General features: G+C 48.6%; 1 protein-coding gene across 1 annotated transcript; it reads left to right on the top strand.

Moving 5' to 3' along the window:
* Window positions 1-12,719: 12,719 nt before the first annotated feature.
* ATP5MF (ATP synthase membrane subunit f) lies at window positions 12,720-18,359 on the top strand. The gene is made up of 4 exons (XM_036825297.1): window positions 12,720-12,825; window positions 16,704-16,811; window positions 17,435-17,551; window positions 18,223-18,359. The coding sequence occupies exons 1-4, from the start codon at window positions 12,813-12,815 to the stop codon at window positions 18,249-18,251; spliced, it is 267 nt and encodes an 88-aa protein (XP_036681192.1). The 5' UTR covers window positions 12,720-12,812; the 3' UTR covers window positions 18,252-18,359.
* Window positions 18,360-18,628: the final 269 nt, after the last annotated feature.

Raw genomic sequence — 18,628 nt, forward strand, 5'->3', positions numbered from 1 at the left:
AAAAAAATTAAAAGTTTAACTCCAAAGTAACCCAGAGAAATAGGAGTCTTGAAGAGGGCAATGTGGCAAAATAGAATGTTTAAGGTGATAGAAAAGCCTATGTTAACATGCTGAAGAGAGGCTTAATTGAAAAGGTAGAATTTGAAGAGGCCAGAAAGAAAGATGTAACTAATAGAGCAAATCCCTTTCACAGTGAGACTGGATGCAATCTAAATCTTTTATTTTGGGTTTGGCTTTTCTAGAGAGAGAGGGGGACAGATGTCCTCCTATAATGCAGCAAAGAAGGATATAATGCAGCAGAGAAGGAAACCTGCGCATATTATTTTATCGGGTGACGGGAGGACGATTCCTCTCTCGCCTAATGAGATCTATTTCTCAATGAATTATTAGGCAAGAGTATCAGGTGAAAGGAGGAATAGAAGCTAGAAGAACATAGAGGAGGTTGATTATAGATGTCGGGGTTTTAGGGAAAATAATTTTATTAGAGAAACATTCATTTATTGATTTTCAGTACCCAAGTATCCACTCCGGCTCTCATCCCAGCCGCCGGCGCCGGAAGTCTGGGGGGGGGTTCCCTCCCGCTGCCCTCTTTCCTACCCCCATCCCGGGGCGCCTGGCGGGCGGGGAGGAGACTGTCACCTGTGGGCCCGAGTGGCCGGTGTTGAGAGTAGGGAGTAGGTTTGGTGGCGATGTGTCCTCCGCACCTGGCTGGTCTTGAAACGTTGACAGGTGCACAAAAGCCGCGGAGGGGCCGCCAAGGTGAAGGGCAGCGCGCTGGCGGGCGGAGGTGGGATCCCGGGCCCCCCCCCCCGCCCCAATCCGGGCGGTCCAGGGCGCGCCGCTGAAGCATCGCTCACCACGCCCGGGAGGTGAAGCAGGAGCGCCGGGTGTTAGGACTAGAAAGGTGGTCAGTCAACTCCGTGGAGGTCACGAGCGCCCCTGAAGTGCAAATCGGCGGTCATGCCTTGATGCGGGGCCTAGGGAGTGATAGAATCGTCTAGCAGCTGTCTCTCTAGCAGGAGATACTCGGGTGACTCCGATAAAGCGAATGATTAGAGGTCTCGGGGCCCCAAGGATCTCATCTAAGTCTCAGACTTCAAATGGGTAAAAAGTCTGGAGGATGAGAGTGAGGAGGAGGCCCCTTTGATCAAGCCAGAACCGTGCTGGGGAGCGAACCCCAGGCAGGGTGAAGGCGCGAGATGCCGACGACTTCAGTCTCCAGAAACCGTGTTTGTTTACACCCAGCACAGTGTGACCCTAGAAGTCAAATCGCTAAGGGGGTGGGTGAGTAAGGAGTTCTGCAAATGGATGGTGCGAGACCCTCGGTCTAATAATATGCTGCCCGTGGTTGCCCGAGAGAGACCGGAGTGGGCAGGGGAGTCACCGGGCGGGGCCTCTAGACACCAGCGCCGCCCAGGTGGCTTCCCAGCTGCAGCGCCGGGGAAACCACGGTGTGCGGCCAAACCACAGCCAATGCATAGGGCAGAATCAGCGAGAAAGACGACCGAATTGAGCTTGACCCTGGTCTGGCCAGGTGAAGAGACCTGAGGTGTCCCCTATGGCTGTCCTTTGTTTACTGACTCGGTTAAGGGCAGGCGAGGCTGGAGGGACTTTCCCTTCTTGCCCATCATCCTGGCTGCGGTGGTCCGGCCCCACCCGCTGGGGACAGAGTGCCAGGTGCGGAGTTCGGATGTGGAGGGACACCTGTCAGGGGGCACCGCAGGTTCCCAAGACCTCTCAGGGAGGATGGAAACTTCCCCTGAAGCAGAAAGGGACCAGGCTGCTTGACCTTGATTTTCAGCCTGAATAACGATGGTGAACTCCCAGCCTCATGATCCTTCTGACTTTAGGGTTTTAAGCAGGGCTTGGAAAAGTTACCAGGGGGATGACTGGCTGGTCACCACTTTTGTGATCCTGGAGCATAACTCTCCCTGTCATCATGAGGCACAATTCACCAACCCTTGCATCATTCACCCAGTAGGAATAGAAAACTTCAATCCGGAGACGTAAAGTCCAAGTTCATGGGTGATGGCAGAATGGACAACTGGAGTCCAGGTCTCCTGGCCCACGGTACAGCCCCATCTATCAATAATCCCAAGACAGCATTCCCAGTTTTTCAAAATGAAGTGAACTTTGCAGTCAGCAAACAACTGTGGAATCAAAGGCTCCGCCTGCTGTTAGCAACTTGGAAAATTTAGGACTGTGGTGATCAGCTTCCAGTGAATCTTTGAACTTTCCTCAGAGACAATCAGCTCAAGTGCAAAGACCTATTAGTAGCGGTGGATGGGAAGGCATAAATCTCATTCCCCAATAACAACTATGACCAATGTGCCTGAAATGACAACTGAATTTCAGTCCAGAAAAGTTTTCAGCTTTTGACAGGTCTTTTTTAAAAATGATTTTTAATGGGTCTTTATAAGCACGCTCAGGGTGGAGGCCCCTGTGCTTTACCACTTAGTAGGAGTGAATGAGCCCCTCTCATCCCCCTCCCAGCGATGAGATGGAGCTGGAGGCTGGTGTCCACATCTACCCACACCCACCCAGTAAAAGGAACCCACACGTGGAGGTAGGTGCAGCTGTAGTCATTCAATGGATGTCGCGGGATTATCAAGTTGTATGTGATATTCTGTAGGAAGCTTTGAGCCGGGATGGAAGGTTGTCAAGGCAGTTTAGTGTGGGTTCCTAGAATATTCCTGTTCTGATAGTTTTCTGTGGATGTTTTACCGTGGCCTAGGGGCTGTCTCTGGCTTAGTGTCACTTGACCTCATTTAGCATGTGTTCCCAAATCCACTAGTTGACTTTAATCACTTAATTCAAATGCAGAAATTCTGAAAGCTGGAAGCTCTGATATAACCTCAGGCTCCTCTCCATCAAAGGACTTTCTGCAACTACCCCATCCCTCAGCTGTAGGTTTAACACTGCAGAGTTTCTGAGAAAAAGTCTGCCAGTCTGGGGCCAATCCAGTCCCTGACTTTTCCTAACACAGAAGACATTTCTAAGTGGAAACAATTTGGGAATCATTGATGTGGAGGCAGGCATTTTACTTGGGGGGCGGGGTGTGCTAAACAGATTATTCTGGTATCTTAGAGTTCATAGTTCAAACACTGGGGTGGAAAGGTAAGGACCAAGACATAGTAGGGAATGGTCTTGACCACATCAAATTCTGAATTAAGGGCCCTGAAGACCACTAGTACACTGCTCTACCATACATGCAGATTTTTATAATAAGTCTTCATGTTAAATGAGGCACTCACTCTCCCAGCTGTTTCCCATTGGGATGGTCAACATAATACCACACACCTTATGACATCTTATGATCAAATGATTTCATTTGCCTCATCACCACTAAGAAGGGGACAAACATGAAGGAATACTGCAAGTGGCACCTCTGAATTAAGAAATGTGGCACTGCCTTTACATCTGGGAGGGGAAGAAGCTGGGTGTGTCTTAGACGGATTGGTTTTGAGGAGGGGCTTGCAGAAATAAAAAGGTAAACATTTTTGTTAACACTTTTAAATTGACTCGACCTCTTGCCTACCCACGCAGATTTCTTGATGGAGAGCCCTTTGGGAACGAAGAGAGGGTTCAGAGGTCCAGGGTAAAACCTGGCTTTCAATTCTCATGAATTTATTAATTATTCACTCCGCGGGGGCTGTATGATTGCAGTAGTCGCTAACGTTAGTAATTTTCAAGAGCAAACCCCACAACATTCCGTACTATCTCAGGGAGTAAGAGTCAGTCCCTGAGTTTTCATGCTTCATTTCCTGCTGTCTTAGATTTCCTTCTTAGCAGTTATTCCTAAATCAGATCATCCCCAACATCATGGGCAATAAACATTAAAGGGCATTTTTCAAGGAAATGTTCTCCCCATCAATCTTTATTCTTGACACAGCACACCCAGCTGAAACTTCTGTCGCCTCTATTTTTCGTTACCAAACACCACTCCAAGCTTAACTAAATAACTGTATTGCCTGTTGCCAAAATAGAAGTCAAATACAAAGTGCAGAAACACCAACAAACCAGAAAAAAGAAAAAAGTTGTGTAATGAAGACCGACGAATGACAAACGGGGAGAAATATACACTTATGAAAACAAAGCCTTAATGAACAAATTAAGAAACTAAGAAGGGGCTTGTTGAGGCTTGTTTACCGTCACCAGAGATACCATGCGCGCAGGGCGGGGCTTTCTGGGGGCGGGGCGTCCGGGGTCCCGCCCAACGACTACCAGAACTTAAGCAGCCTTCCTCCTGGGTTTGTACGACCCTTGCTGACGCCTGCCCCCTAGTGCTGGAGGATCCTGGGTTCGATGCGCTGTCCGCTTCCAGCTGGGGGTGTGATCCTGGAACAAGCCACCGTTTCTGAGCTCCAATAAATTCACCAATAAACTCTGGGATGTATCCTGACTCTCCTGGGCAGAGAATAGGGGTAGGATGAAGGAGGGGAAGGACCCTCCGCCGCAGGGGTCCCGGAGGCACTGCTCCGGGATGACTTCCCCGAGGGAGTCAGGTGGGGGTGGGGACAGGCACCACGCCCCATTGTGACGCGCCCCGAGCTTCAGTGGGGATTGGCGGGGCGGACGTGGGGTGGGCATAAAAGCCTGGTTGCCAGGACCACAGACAGAGTCTTGGAGCCCAGAGGAGGCTCCCTCGCTCCCGCCCCTTCCTTCCAGCAGCGCTTTAAAGATAACTCTACCGAGGTGACCGTTCAGACCCGCATCTCTTCTTCTGAGTCTCAGGCATAGACTCTGGTCTCCCATTTCTCACCCATGGCTACCTTCTCTCCCCTTGAGGAAGCTGAAGAAAAAAGCAGAGAAACACGGAGCTGAGCCCCGTTGGGTTCGGAAGGAAATACCCATATTTCGGTGCTGGTGGAGTTGTGGCAACAGAAAGCCACCACCAGAGTGAACACCGCGAGTTCAGTGATTCTCGCGTGATGGGAAATCTCCGAAAGCTTCAGCAGCTCAGGCTGACAAGAGAAAGAGAAGTGAGTGTGGGAAGGTGCCGTGGGCAGTAAAATCTGTTTATAGAACACCAGAGTGCCAAAGAGAACCTCAGAAGGGAAGGATGCCAGGTATTTCTCACAGCAGGTAGTTTACAGTGTTGAAAAAGCTGCAGACCTCTTTCCAACCCAGAGGAGATGGGAGAGGTCAGGTGGGCAGGCGCTGGATGAACCTGGAGGAAGCTGAATCACGACAGGTGCTTACTGAATGGGGCACCAGCCAGAGAGGAAGATGTAGGTAGAACCTTGCAACAAATCAGAGCCCGAGCGAGCACTGTCATCGGGTTCTGGGTCTGCAGGAGGAGAAAAAGAACAGCGTGCTGAGCAGTTAGCCTTGTTTGGTGCTGTTTTCTTCTCCATCAGAGCAGACAAACGAACACGTGAGTCCCCTCTAATGACTTCTCCACGGGGGAGTTGCCAGCACAAAGCTTGTCCCACCTGTGACAGTAACACGTACCCCAACCAGACACTCAGGGAGCAGTGTGTGTCTTCCATGGGGTGAGATCCACCCTCCTTGTGCTCCGTGGCTCCCCTCTGAGCTGTGGGAGGCATCCTTCCACCTGTCCAGGTACTGAGGGTGAGAGGTTTCTGGCAGTCCCTCAAGGAAGCTGGGTGATGGTTCATTACAGTCTTCTTGCTTTGAAGGCTCCTCCCCCCATTGTCTTGGCATCCCACCAGATCCAGCTACCCTGAAACTTCACATCTCTTTGCATGGGGACCTCCACAAAACATGAAAGGAGGAAGGACCTCATAAAGTTTTCCCCAGTGTTTATTTATTTATTTTTAAAATAAATTTATTTATTTTATTTATTTTTGGCTGCGTTGGGTCTTCATCGCTGCGCGCGGGCTTTCTCTACTTGCTGTGAGCTGGGGCTACTCTTCGTTGCGGCAGGCGGGCTCTTCATTGCGGTGGCTTCTCTTGTTGCACAGCACGGGCTCTAGGAGCACGGGCTTCAGTAGTTGTGGCACGTGGGCTCAGTAGTTGTGGTGCACGGGCTTAGTTGCTCCGCAGCGTGTGGGATCTTCCCAGACCAGGGCTCGAACCCGTGTACCCTGCATTGGCAGGTGGATTCTTAGCCACTGCGCCACCAGGGAAATCCCTCAATAATAATGAAGATTTTGAAATCTAATGGACGGCTGAAAGAATTTTACAGTTGATACCTGTATCCCCCAAACATTCTTCCCTGCTTTCTCCTTTGGTAACCGTCAGATGGTTTTCTATGTCTGTACAAAACTCAGTGGTTTTGAGAGAGGATCTACAGAGACCACTGTGAACTGTTTGCAACTTTCTAGTAATCAGTCACTTGATGAGACTGCTTTGGGGGGCGGGGGTGGGGGTTAGAGTGGCTTGAGAACACGAGACACGACGATGACGTTTCTGCCCAGAGCCATTTCTCAGCGTCTCAGTTCTTAAAAACAAAAGCTGCCCTCCTGAGTGGATTAGTCTCTGAACTGCTCCTCTAAGGCTGAGATGCTTCGGCTGTGAATGATGCCCCTGGCACCTTCCTCAGCTCTGCCGTATGGGGCCACAGGTATGTCTAGGCTCTGTCTGCACTTCTCCTTGGACACTGATTCCTGCTTCTCCCAGGAGCTGCTGCCCATTCCTGGTGTCTGCCGTCCCTCCCAGCAGAGCCTCAGGTCTCTGTGCCCACAACCCCAGGCCACCCATCCAAGGGCCTCGCCCCCACGTGGGCTTCCTTTCTCGAGGCTCCAGTTCCTCTGTCCATTTGAGCATCTACATTGTCATTCTGGGTCACCTCATTTGCGCAGGTGAAGGTAGGGGGACAGGGCTGCGCTGAGGTTTGTTTACTGTCACCATGGAAACTGCCTGTGGAGTTGGGAAGGGGTGGGGTCAGGGTCCTGGGAAGAGGAGGTCTCCCAGACCCGAAGGGCAATGCCAGGTAGAGCTTCTGCTGGCTTCCCTACTCAGGCTCCACCATGCGCCCTGGCCTCTCTGGAAATCTTCCAGCCCCAGGAGGAAGCGTGGCCCTGGGGAGCACCGGATCTTCTCTCTTCCTCCGGACATCGTGATCACCGCTAGTCGCTGTCTCTGAGCCGCTGCGATTTCTCTGGGAAATGTGGGACATCTCCCAGTTCTGCACAGGGGAGAGAGCAGGCAGGACCAGGAGACTGAGGCAGAAGCTGCAAGGGGCAGGATGTGGCGGGATAGGGCGCTGAGGGGCAGGGACAAGGACGGGGCAGTTCTAGAGGGCTTTCAACCGATGGAGTCAAGATGGGAGACAGGGAACAGAGGGTCCCATGGTGATATGGCGGAAGCCTTGACCTCCGACTGGTCAGGTTTGGGGAGGGCAACGGTAAAATCACAGGTGCAGGCCAGATACTGGACAGAGAGGGTCTGGGCGCAGAGAGACTGGTCTCTGGCTCTGGGCCTTCTGCTGATCCCTTCCTTCCAGAAGCTCTGTAAAGCTGACCCTGCTAAGGAATCTGTTCTTACCTCAATGCCGTATCCCGTTTTACAGGCACAGACTCACGTCTTGGCTTTCCTGCGCCCACTGTCCCCTCCTTCGCCTTGTCCCCCATCTCTGTCCAGGGCTGGGGCTGCTGCATCCCGCACTCGCCTCTCTGGGGTCCAGCCTGACTCAGTAACAGGCTTTCTGTCGGGGTAACACCTGCAGCTCCCGGCCTCCTGTGCATATCCGTCTAGGGCCACCAGGGGGAGCTGCTGCGTCCTGGAAACCGGGCTGGGAATGGGGCGTTCAGGGAGATGATCCGTTGTAGGGTTGAGACACTAGGTGTGTCGGTGCCTTGATGTGAAGCCCCGCAAGTAAGGCACAGTCCCCTTTTCAGGAGAGGAAGGTGTCCCAATGGTGACTTCTGAGCCGCTGGAGAATACTTAATGTTTGAGATTAAATGAACAAAAAACAGCTCAAAAGTCATCCAGTCTGTGACAGTCATTCTCTTTGCTTGTATAGACTTTGCAAATGTGTATTGTTTCATGCAATCATTTTATATTAAGTGATATTGTGCCACGTTAAAAAAAATCCAGTATTGTAGATAATTGTGTGTGAAGGAAATGAGGGTCACAGAGAGAGAGTAGAATAGAGAATGAGAAACTAGGTCTTAGAATAGTTTTGACAGGTGCAGAGAGGAAGCCTCTTGGATCCAGTGTTGGCTAAGAATCATCAGAGCGTCAGGGCATGGCTTAGAAGAGAGTCCCAGGCATCAGAGGTGTGGAAAGTGCAGATTTTTCTGTTAAGGAAACCTGGTAAGATGGACTCAAGCTAATGGCTATGCTAGGGTGAGGGATGACTCGATCGTGTGCCAGAATTTCTTCAAGTTTTCCAGGAGTCTATTTTATTCTTAGGGACTTTCCTCTCCTTAAAAAGAAGATATCAACTGGCTGAACGTTGGAACCGAAGTTTGTTCAAAATACCTCCATAAAGAGGCAAGAAGTTTTTACAACATTGTCAGAATATTAATGGAAGTCAAAGAAGAAAAAATCTTTTGGGGAAAAAAAACATGCAAAAGGCTCTCCAAAGGAAGTCATTCCATACAATGAAGAATGGGATGAAAATGAGTAAAGACAAGGAGGTGAAGTTATATAAAGAAATAATTCAAGAACCAGGAAAAAAAAAAATACAGAGAACAGAGCCTTCCTACAAAACCCAGGCAGGTAACTCGGTCAGAAAACCATGGCTTCTATGTTACAGCTCAACTTGTTTCTAGAGAGATGATACCAGCTACAGCCTGTGGCTGGTACTTCATGCATCTTTTAAAAGCCATTTTTAGAGCAGTTTTAGGTTTACAACAAAATTGAGAGGGAAGTACAGAGATTTGCAGTATACCTCCTCCCCCCACATGCATAGCCTCCCCCGTTATCAACATCACTCACCAGAATGGTACAGTTTTTACGAAGAATGAACCAACACTAACACATCATAAGCACCTAAAGTACATAGTTTATCTTCGAGTTCACTCGGTGTATATTCTATGGGTTGGGACAAATGTATAATGACATATATCCATCATTATAATATCATACAGAGTACTTTCACTGCCCTTAAAATCCTCTGTGCTCTGCCTATTCATCTCTCCCCTCTCCCACCCGTGGCAACCACAGATCTTTTTGTCTCCATAGTTTTGCCTTTTCCAGAATGCCATATGGTTGGAGTCACAGTATGTAGCCTTTTCAGATTGGCTTCTTTCCAATCTGCAAGAATATGCATTTAAGTTTCCGCCACGCACTTAAGTGTCTGCCATGTCTTTTCATAGTCATATACATTTAATATGCATTTAAGTTTCCTCCATGTCTCTTTTAAAAAAAAATTTTTTTTAACATCTTTATTAGAGTATAAGTCCTCCATGTCTCTTCATAGCTTGACAGGTCATTTCTTCTTCTTTTTTAAAAGTATAGTTGATTTACAATGTTGTGTTAGTTTCTGGTATACAGCAAAATGATTCAGTTATACCTATATACACATATTCTTTTTCACATTCTTTTCCATTATGGTTAATTACAGGATATTGAATATAGTTCCCTGTGCTATACAGTAGGACCTTGTTGTTTATCTATTTTATATATAGTCGTTTGTATCTACTAATCCCAAACTCCTAATTTATCCCTCCCCTACCCCTATTGCCCTTTGGTAACCATAAATTTATTTTCTATGCCTGTGTGTCTGTTTCTGTTTTGTAAATAAGTTCATTTATGGGAATTCCATGGTGGTCCAGTGGTTAGGACTCTGCGCTTTCACTGCCGAGGGCCTGGGTTCCATCCCTGGTCAGGGAACCAAGATTCCAGAAGCCCCTTGGCATGGCCAAAAAAAAAAGTTCATTTGTGTCATATTTTAGATTCCACATATAAGTGATATCATATGGTATTCGTCTTTCTCTTTCTGACTTACTTCACTTAGTATGATAATCTCTAGGTCCATCCATGTTGCTGCAAAAGGCATTTCATTCTTTTTTATGCTTGAGTAGTATTGCATTGTGTATACATATACCACATCTTCTTTATCCATTCACCTGTCAGTGGACATTTACATTGCTTCCATGTCTTGGATATTGTAAATTGTGTTGCGGTGAACATTGCGGTGCATGTATCTTTTTCTTTTTTAAAAAATATTTATTTATTTGGCTTTGTTGGGTCTTAGCGGCGGCACACGGGATCCTCCGTTGCGGCACGCAGGCTTAGTTGCCCCGTTGCATGTGGGACCTTAGCTCCCCAACCAGGGATGGAACCCGCGTCCCCCGCACTGGAAGGCAGATTCTCAACCACTGAACCACCAGGGAAGTCCCTGCATGTATCTTTTTCATGAGCTGTCTTTTCAATGGCAATCATCTCCTGATCTGTTGACCTCACCATACCTGAATAATAATAAAACCTACATTTTAAAACTTGGTCTAGCTTAATAGGTAGTCACTGGCCACATTAATAATTGAAATTAAATAACTTGGACTCAAAAGCCAGATGTTGCTGGTGGCTATTGAATTGTACAGTGCAGACATAGACCATTTCCACCACCACAGAATGCTGTATGGACAACGCTGGTCTAGTTGCTCCCATCTCAGAGATGGTCCTACCCTACCCACCCATCTTCTCCCAGGCCAGAAAACTGAGTGTCCTTGACCCCTTCCCACGACCACCTATCAAAACCAGTCCGTGCCCAGCCCCGAGGATCTGCCTCCTGAATGTGTCTGCCCACTGCTCTCCACCGCTTCCCTTCTGTAAACAAGGCTACCTGCTCCCTCTGCCTGCCACCTCACCCACACCCACGTGGCTCACTCCACAGCCCCACCAGCCTATGCCACCCTATTTAAAACCACTGCCTTTCTTCCTCCGGCTCTCCCTATCCTTCCCAGCTTTCTTTTTCTCCACTCATCACCATCAGACCTAACGGAGAGGTCACGGCCATTTCCCAAATAGCTCTCACTTTCTCTTCTTTGGAGCCCTAGGTGGATTTTTACTTCCGGGCTGCTTGGGCGGGTGAAGCCACGTGACAATTCCGGCCTATGAGTGTGCGCGGAAGTACCGGTGAGCCCCCAGGCCTGGGTGTTGACAGGTCGGCTGAGTCTCTACCCTGAGCCAGGTGATTGAGATGGGGGCTGCTCGCCAGCCTGAATCCCTGAGTGAGTACAACGAGTAGAGTCCCTTGACTACCTGTGATGGGCAGTTAGGGTCAGTTCATAAAAAATAACCTGCAAAAAAATTTTTTTAAAGTCCCTGGGATTTGGAGGGACTATTCTAAACCTGGCAGCCTGGTTATCATTCTAGTAAATGTAAATGTAAATCTGATCATGCCACTGTCTTTTGTAAACCCTCACTGCCTCCCTATTTCCCTCAGTAGAAACTCCACTCTTCACGTAGCATGCACAGCATTTTGTGTTCTGACCCTTGCTTGCCTCTCCATCATTTCTCATCTCAACCATCACTTTGTATTATTTTTATTTATTTTATTGTGATACAATATACCTACCCCTCATTAAGGAGTCCATGGCCCCCTGCTGTGTATACATGGATCTACTGCTGTGCTCTCACCTGTCTACACACCTGTCTCCTGCACAATACCACGGATCCTAGAATGCAGAGACCATGTCTGATTGATTTCTGTGTCTCTAGTGCCCAGTACACAGCAATGTGTATTTGGTGAATAAGTAAGTGACTGATAAAAAGTGAGTTTGATAATTCCCCATCAAGTCACTTTCCTGAGGAAGCCATCAGTTCACTGGTCCAATTCCTACTATGCACTCAGTTCTTTTTTTTTTTTTAATTAATTAATTAATTAATTAATTTATGGCTACGTTGGGTCTTCGTTGCTGTGCGGGGGCTTTCTCTAGTTGCAGAGATGGGGGGCTACTCTTCGTTGTGGTGCCTGGGCTTCTCATCACGGTGGGTCGGAGCATGGGCTCTAGGCACACGGGTTTCATTAGTTGTGGCACACAGGCTCAGTAGTTGTGGCTCGCAGGCTTAGTTGCTCCACGGCATGTGGGATCTTCCCGAACCAGGGATTGAACCCGTGTTCCCTGCATGGGCAGGCGGATTCTTAACCACTGTGCCACCAGGGAAGTCCTTCCACTCAGTTCTTATTCCTTTATTTTGACATACATTGTTTCATTTAACTCCTACAACAAGGTAAGCATTACATACCTATTTTACAGAGGAGAAAACTGAGATTCAGGGTATCAAAGCATCTTGCCCAACTCAGAATTGCTTAACCAAGAATGTTTATTGTGGCCTTTCCAGCAAAACCCCAAAATGGTGGTGAGGCATCATTGTGCCCGGAAAAGAAGTGGCAGAAAGAAGAGCTGGAGCTGTGTACCCTAGGGTCTTGCTTATTTCTGTCCTTAGAGCGTAGCGCCAGAGCCTGGACACATTAGATACTCCTGAATCAAACCTATTTGGAGCCTAAGCCTGGACACCGGCTTTTCCTGGTGATTGGGGATTCCTTGACTCTCCCATCAAGCACAGTTGGGAGGAAGGGTCTTAAGATGCTCCTGTCATCTTTCACAATAAATTTAACACGACAGAATAAGAAAGCTAGGATGCTCTTTCCTCACCTCCCTTTTTTTTGGTGGGGGGGTGTCCCAGTCTCTTTCCTCCCAGAACTGGGAGCCCAGGTTGAGCCCTACCACTCCCACTCCCACCCCTTCACCACCCCCCGGGTTCCCAACTGCGGGGTCGCGGTGCTCTGCCTCCAGTTTCTTCGCCCTTCACCCCACGGCGCACCTGAAGTCCCAGCCTCGTACCAGTCGCGACCTGCTTCCCGTGAGCCTCTGCTCCAGGCCCCCAGGGCGCATGGTCCCTACCCAGCAGTCCTCGCGCGGCCCGGTCGAGCGGACAGCCAGGACTTCAAGATGGCGTCAATCGGTGAGTTTCCGGACCGGTTTAGGGCTACCAGGTTAAAGGCAGGAGTCGGGGTTCAGGGTCCGGTGCTCAGAGCCGCACTTGGAGGGGAGGGACCGAGTGCCGGAGCCGCCTGTCCTTCCCTCAGGACCTTCGCCGCGCCGGGCCCTTTGCCCAGGGTCCCACGCAGTCCAACCCTTCTTAGCTCGCCCCGCCGCGCCTCCCGCCTGCCCGGGGTCCGCGCCACTCGGCTGTGGCGGGGAGGGCGACGGCAGCTCGGCGACGCGCCTCGGGGCTTGAGAATGCGCTGTCTCGGGCCACCCTCCCTCTCCCCGCTGAGGAATAGCTGCTCTCAGCCCTGCCGCAACCCAGGCGCTTGTTTTGCACCTGAGCCCTCCGCGCAAATTCGAAGCTCAAATTAAGTTCCAAGAGGAGCTAATGCCTAGGACAGTGCCTGACACCACGTCGGGTTTGACGCATGTATATATATGTTGACTAGCGTTAGAGAGGTGAAGTGACCTATTCAAGGTCACTACTAGTGAGTGGACTGAGCTGGGATTCAAACCTAGGTTTCTGGGGCCTCGTGGTAAACTGAGCTTTAATCACAAGAGTGACCTTATGACCAGCAGGCTTTACGATGACATGCATGTATAAATCGGACCGTCCACACTGATTTTTTTTTTTTTTTTTTATACGGAAGCCATCATGTTTTAGCCCTGCATCCTCACCGTAGCCTTGTCAGGATCAGTGCCGGGAACGTTGATCCCATTTTAAAGATGAGGAAAATAACGGTCAGAGATGTGGTGTGGCTTGTCTGCTGTCACACAGCATGATAGTGGCAGAATTTTGACTAATCTATGTGTGTCTTACTCCAGTTTCTATATTCTTATTTTCAGCCCGGAGAAATGAAAAGGGGATCAAAAAATATGAGAGTGATGCTTTTTTCCCCATCTGTAAAAACGGGCATGAGAATATTTATCCAGGGTGGTTATGTTGTTTATACAGACAACATGTGAAAAGGAAGCATTGAGACTTGGTATCTTATTTAAGCAGAGGGTTTTAGTGGAGAGTGCTATGAACTAAGGGTTAAACAACTTAGTATATGTAAGGTGCTTGGAACACTGCCTGACCCACAGTTGAATGCTAGTCATCCAGCTTTCCCTGCGTGACCTTTGGGTAAGGTCATGTCACACTTGGCCCATTAAGCATCACCCAGGTGAAGGAACTGGAGTCCGAGTGCTGATGATCTTTTAGATGGTGTCTGTTGCCAGAGCATAACGCCACTAGTCCATTAGCAAATAAAGTGATGGAAATACCAATTAACAGTGATAGATGAGATCAGGGTTGACAGAGTATGGCCAATGAGCTGGATTTCCTGTGGCCTGTTTTTATATGCGGTGAGCTAAGAATAGTTGTTGTTTTTTAAAAGATTTGTTAAGGGACTTCCTTGGCGGTCCAGTGGTTAAGACTCCACTGCAGGGGGCACGGGTTCGATCCCTGGTCAGGGAACTAAGATCCCGTACGCTGCACGGCACAGCCCAAAAAAATAAAAATAAAAAATAAAAATTTGTTAAAAAAAGAAAAACAGACTATGTTACAGAGACCTTGTGTGGCCTGCAAAACCTAAAACTCTTTGCTCTGGCCAACCCCAGAGTTGGATTTAGCACCCAGAAGACACTTGGCATTTCCATGTCTCTCCATATAGGTGGACAGTATGCTTCCTGAAGTCATAAAATCAAGCCAAGTACTCACCTGCTCTCCCGAGAACCTGTGGTGCTTTCTCAGCCTTCACTGAAAATCTGTCATAAACAGGAACTGTGTGTGGGGAACTCCCTCCCACCTTTAGATAGCTCATAGACAGAAAGACAGATAATAATAATTCCTATTTACATAGTACCTAGAGCTAAGTACTAAGGTGGGTACTATTTTTACCCTTATTTTACAAAGGAGGAAACAGAGAGAGCAGTATCTTGCCCAAGGGCACACAGCTTCAAAGTGGCAGTAAATCCAGAACACTCGATGGTAGAGTCTGCTCTGTTCATCAGCACGCTCTACTGGTGTGAACCAGCCGCTGCAGAGGAGTGTTGGGGGAGGGTTTCAGTGTGGCTGCCAAGGACTAAGGCCTTTGCCTTCCACTAAAAGAGAAACTTCGGGATAAGTGTAGATGCATCTCTGATGAATCTGATGGTCTCTTGGAATTTTGTGATGGTGCTGTACTTGGCTCTCCTTAAGGCTAATGTGATTTTTTTTTTCTGTGCTTATAAATTTCTTAGTTTTGGTTATGGAAATGCTCTTTTCTTCATAGTACAGAGATATAAATATGAAGAAAAATAAATTGTTGGCTTTTTTCTCCTGTGATGTGCCAAGGCACTGTGTCAGCCCCTGAATGTGAGAATGAGAATATGTTTTCATAGTTTGTGTGAATGTGAAAAAATAGCTTCACTGGGCCTAGCAGTGACCTAAATACTTTTTTTTTTTGAGTCACCAGCCTTATACCAGTTGAAAATATTTTTAAAATTCTGTGTTTCTTTTGCACATTTCCCCAACATAGTTCTATTTTTTAAATTATTTATTTATTTATTTATTTATTTATTTTTGGCTGCATTGGGTCTTCGTTGCTGCGTGCGGGCCTTCTCTAGTTGTGGCGAGTGGGGGCTACTCTTCGTTGTGGTGCGCAGGCTTCTCATTACGGTGGCCTCTCCCATTGCAGAGCATGGGCTCTAGGCACACAGGCTTCAGCGGTTGTGGCGCATGGGCTTCAGCGGTTGTGGCGTGTGGGCTTCAGCAGTTGTGGCTCGTGGGCTCCAGCAGTTGTGGCACGCAGGCTCAGTAGTTGTGGCTCAGGGGCTCTAGAGTGCAGGCTCAGTAGTTGTGGCACACAGGCTTTGTTGCTCCACGGCATGTGGGATCTTCCCTGACCAGGGCTCGAACCCGTGTCCCCTGCATTGGCAGGTGGATTCTTAACTACCGCGCCACCAGGGAAGTCCCCAGTTTTTTGTTTTTTAATATTTATTTATTTATTTGGCTGCATCGGGTCTTAGTTGCGGCACGTGGGTTCTTTAGTTGCAGCATGTGGGATCTTTAGTTGCTGCACGCGGGATCTTAGTTGCAGCATACGGGATCTAGTTGCCTGACCAGGGATTGAACCTGGGCCCCCTGCATTTGGAGCACAGAGCCTTAGCCACTGGACCACCAGGGAAGTCCCCAAACAGCTTTTTAAAGGTGATCTTTTGGAAGAGGACAGGGGAAGAGAGATTCTCTCCTTAAGAGCATCTGGATATTCACAGGGCCAACCCCTCCCTGGCCCCCTTCCTATGTTACTCTTAAGCCCAGAGATGAATAGAGTATGGCCTTAACCAGGAGCCGTTCCTGTCCCCAGATTCTCATTGGAAAATGATCTGTGGCCTGTTGGGTCTTTAGAGTGGCTTTTACTAAGTCATTTGACATCTGTTGTCTGAGGTAGGATGCTTGAGGTAGAAATCAGATTGGCTTCAGGAGCATGAGAGGCAGACCTGAGGTGGAACCCTGCCTCCATGGCCTGCATGCTGTGTGCCTTTGGCCAAGATGTACCCAACTTCTCTGAGTCTGTCTCCCCCACTCCTACTTATAAAGGCATCTGTCCTCCGCTTTACCTCTTCCTCATGGCCCTTAGTTCTCTTTTTACATAGTTATTCCCAGCAAGCTTTTATTCAAAATCCTGTTCTGCCATTATATAGACTCTGGCTTAAAATAGTATATCTAGTGTGACATGTTTATTTATAATATTACTTATATGCAGCCTCTATTTAGTAATGTTACTGAATGCACCTTTATTGAATGGTTGAAATAAGTGACACAGAAGGTTGCTGTTTGTGTTATTGGGAGACCTTCCAGTGTGTGTGTTTTTTGCACTTCCTTTTCAGTACCACTGAAGGAGAAGAAGCTCCTGGAAGTCAAACTAGGGGAGCTGCCGAGCTGGATACTGATGCGGGATTTCACCCCTAAAGGCATTGCTGGAGCATTTCAAAGAGGTCAGAGCCTTATGGGCATGTGTAAATAAAAGCACATCTCTGGGTCTTCAGGGCAAACAGGTCTTTCTTTGCCCTGAATTAATTTGGCCAGTACAAGCCTTGTCTCAGACGAGTACGTTATGTAGAGAAGGACAGAGCGAGATTGTTAGCCCTCGAATTTCCATGTTTGATCGGTCCTATCAAAGGCTGGCTCTGACATACTTCAGACAAGGAAATGTTTTCTGTTGCTTGGAATCGGTACCAGTACCTCTGTCTTAAAGAAATGTCATAAGACTTAAGAGGAAAATGAGTTGGAAGCACAGGGGACATGAGTCTATGATGCTCATCTCCCTGCCAGGCAGAACTTTCAAGATGAGTATTTGGAATGGTCTGTCCTTCAGGTCTGTGCATTTTAAAGTGCAGGCAGTCCTGTGTCATCGTGTCGTCATCCTTTGGGAGCCTGCGTGGTTGCCAGCCTCCTCAGGGGCCCCCGTCTCTGTTTTTCTCTGTATAATTCTGGCTACCCTGTGGCTGTCTTTTGTGTACTGTTTCTTCCTGCCCCAGGCCTTTCCTCAGCTTTGCCCTCTCCTATTAGAACGTGTAGAATGTGCCCTCAGAGGAGTGGCCTCCTCTCCGCTTTGCAGGTTACTACCGGTATTACAACAAGTACGTCAACGTGAAGAAAGGGAGCATCGCTGGGCTTTCTATGGTGCTTGCAGTTTACGTGCTTTTCAACTACTGCCGTTCTTACAAGGAACTCAGTGAGTCTCTTCTGGGTTGGTTTGCCTTCAGTGGGGTTTCCCATGACAGGGTGGTATTGGTTCACTTTCAACCTTAGAAGTCCATCACCCTGCAGACAAGCTGAAGACTTGGAGGGACTTATCAGAATATAGCGTATTTTAAGTGCGAAAATTGTGGCAAAGAGAAAGACAGGAAGAATAAGATGAAGCTGGGGTAAAGGTAATACTTAGGCAGCATTCTATCAGCCACTGCAGGCTCTGCCAAAGGTTGGTGGAAAACTTGGCTTTATCTTCCTAGCAGCCAGTGTGAAGAGGGAAATAGGTTGAGTGCTACAGTCCAGTGTCGGTGTGGTGCTCTGGAAAAGCGTGGCTGTTCCTGGTGCTGAGACACGAGAGGAGTTGGTCTGGTGGGAGATGTCTGGTGGCCGCTGAGTGGGCTTCATGGGCTGTTTCTGCCAGTGTCGAGCCACCTGCCAGTCTGTGGCATCCAGAGCAGTGCTGGCCCTGAAGGGTGGGCGCTTGGGTGCTGTTTTTCTGAGTGGATGTTCCCTCAGGGAGGGAAGAGGCTGGCCAGGTGGCAGATTAGCTCTGAACTCCACAAGTAGGTTCTGGGTCATCTCCTGAAAGGAATTCTCAGGATGGCTTCACCCCCACCTGTGAAGAAACTTACCATTTTGCCTTTCTAACTTCAGAACACCAGCGGCTACGCAAGTACCACTGAAGAGGGCGCACTCTGCATTCCTGACCATGACCTTTGCCTGGCACCCCTGAATCCTTTTATATCCTAGTGGAGAATTAACACCCAATAAAAGATGACTGGTATGCGGACTGCCTCACTGGTTCAGCCATTTCCCTGCCCTATAGGAGCTGCTGTTGCACAAGGTGGGGCGGGGTCATTCTGCAGCTCCCAGACAGCCCAGGGCTTTGAACCGTGCAGCTTCAAGAGCTCGTCCCAGGGCGCTGGGGGGGGTCGCCTAGAGCCTCCGCCAACAGTGCCGAGGTGTTTTCCTGCTCTGTGCCTCATTTTTAGCCTTTTGTCAGCTGACACTTTCACAATATGAAGCAGAAACCCTCGTTCCTAAGAATGCCCTCCCCTTC

Source organism: Balaenoptera musculus, chromosome 15 (genome assembly GCF_009873245.2).
Source record: "Balaenoptera musculus isolate JJ_BM4_2016_0621 chromosome 15, mBalMus1.pri.v3, whole genome shotgun sequence".
NCBI lineage: Eukaryota > Metazoa > Chordata > Mammalia > Artiodactyla > Balaenopteridae > Balaenoptera > Balaenoptera musculus.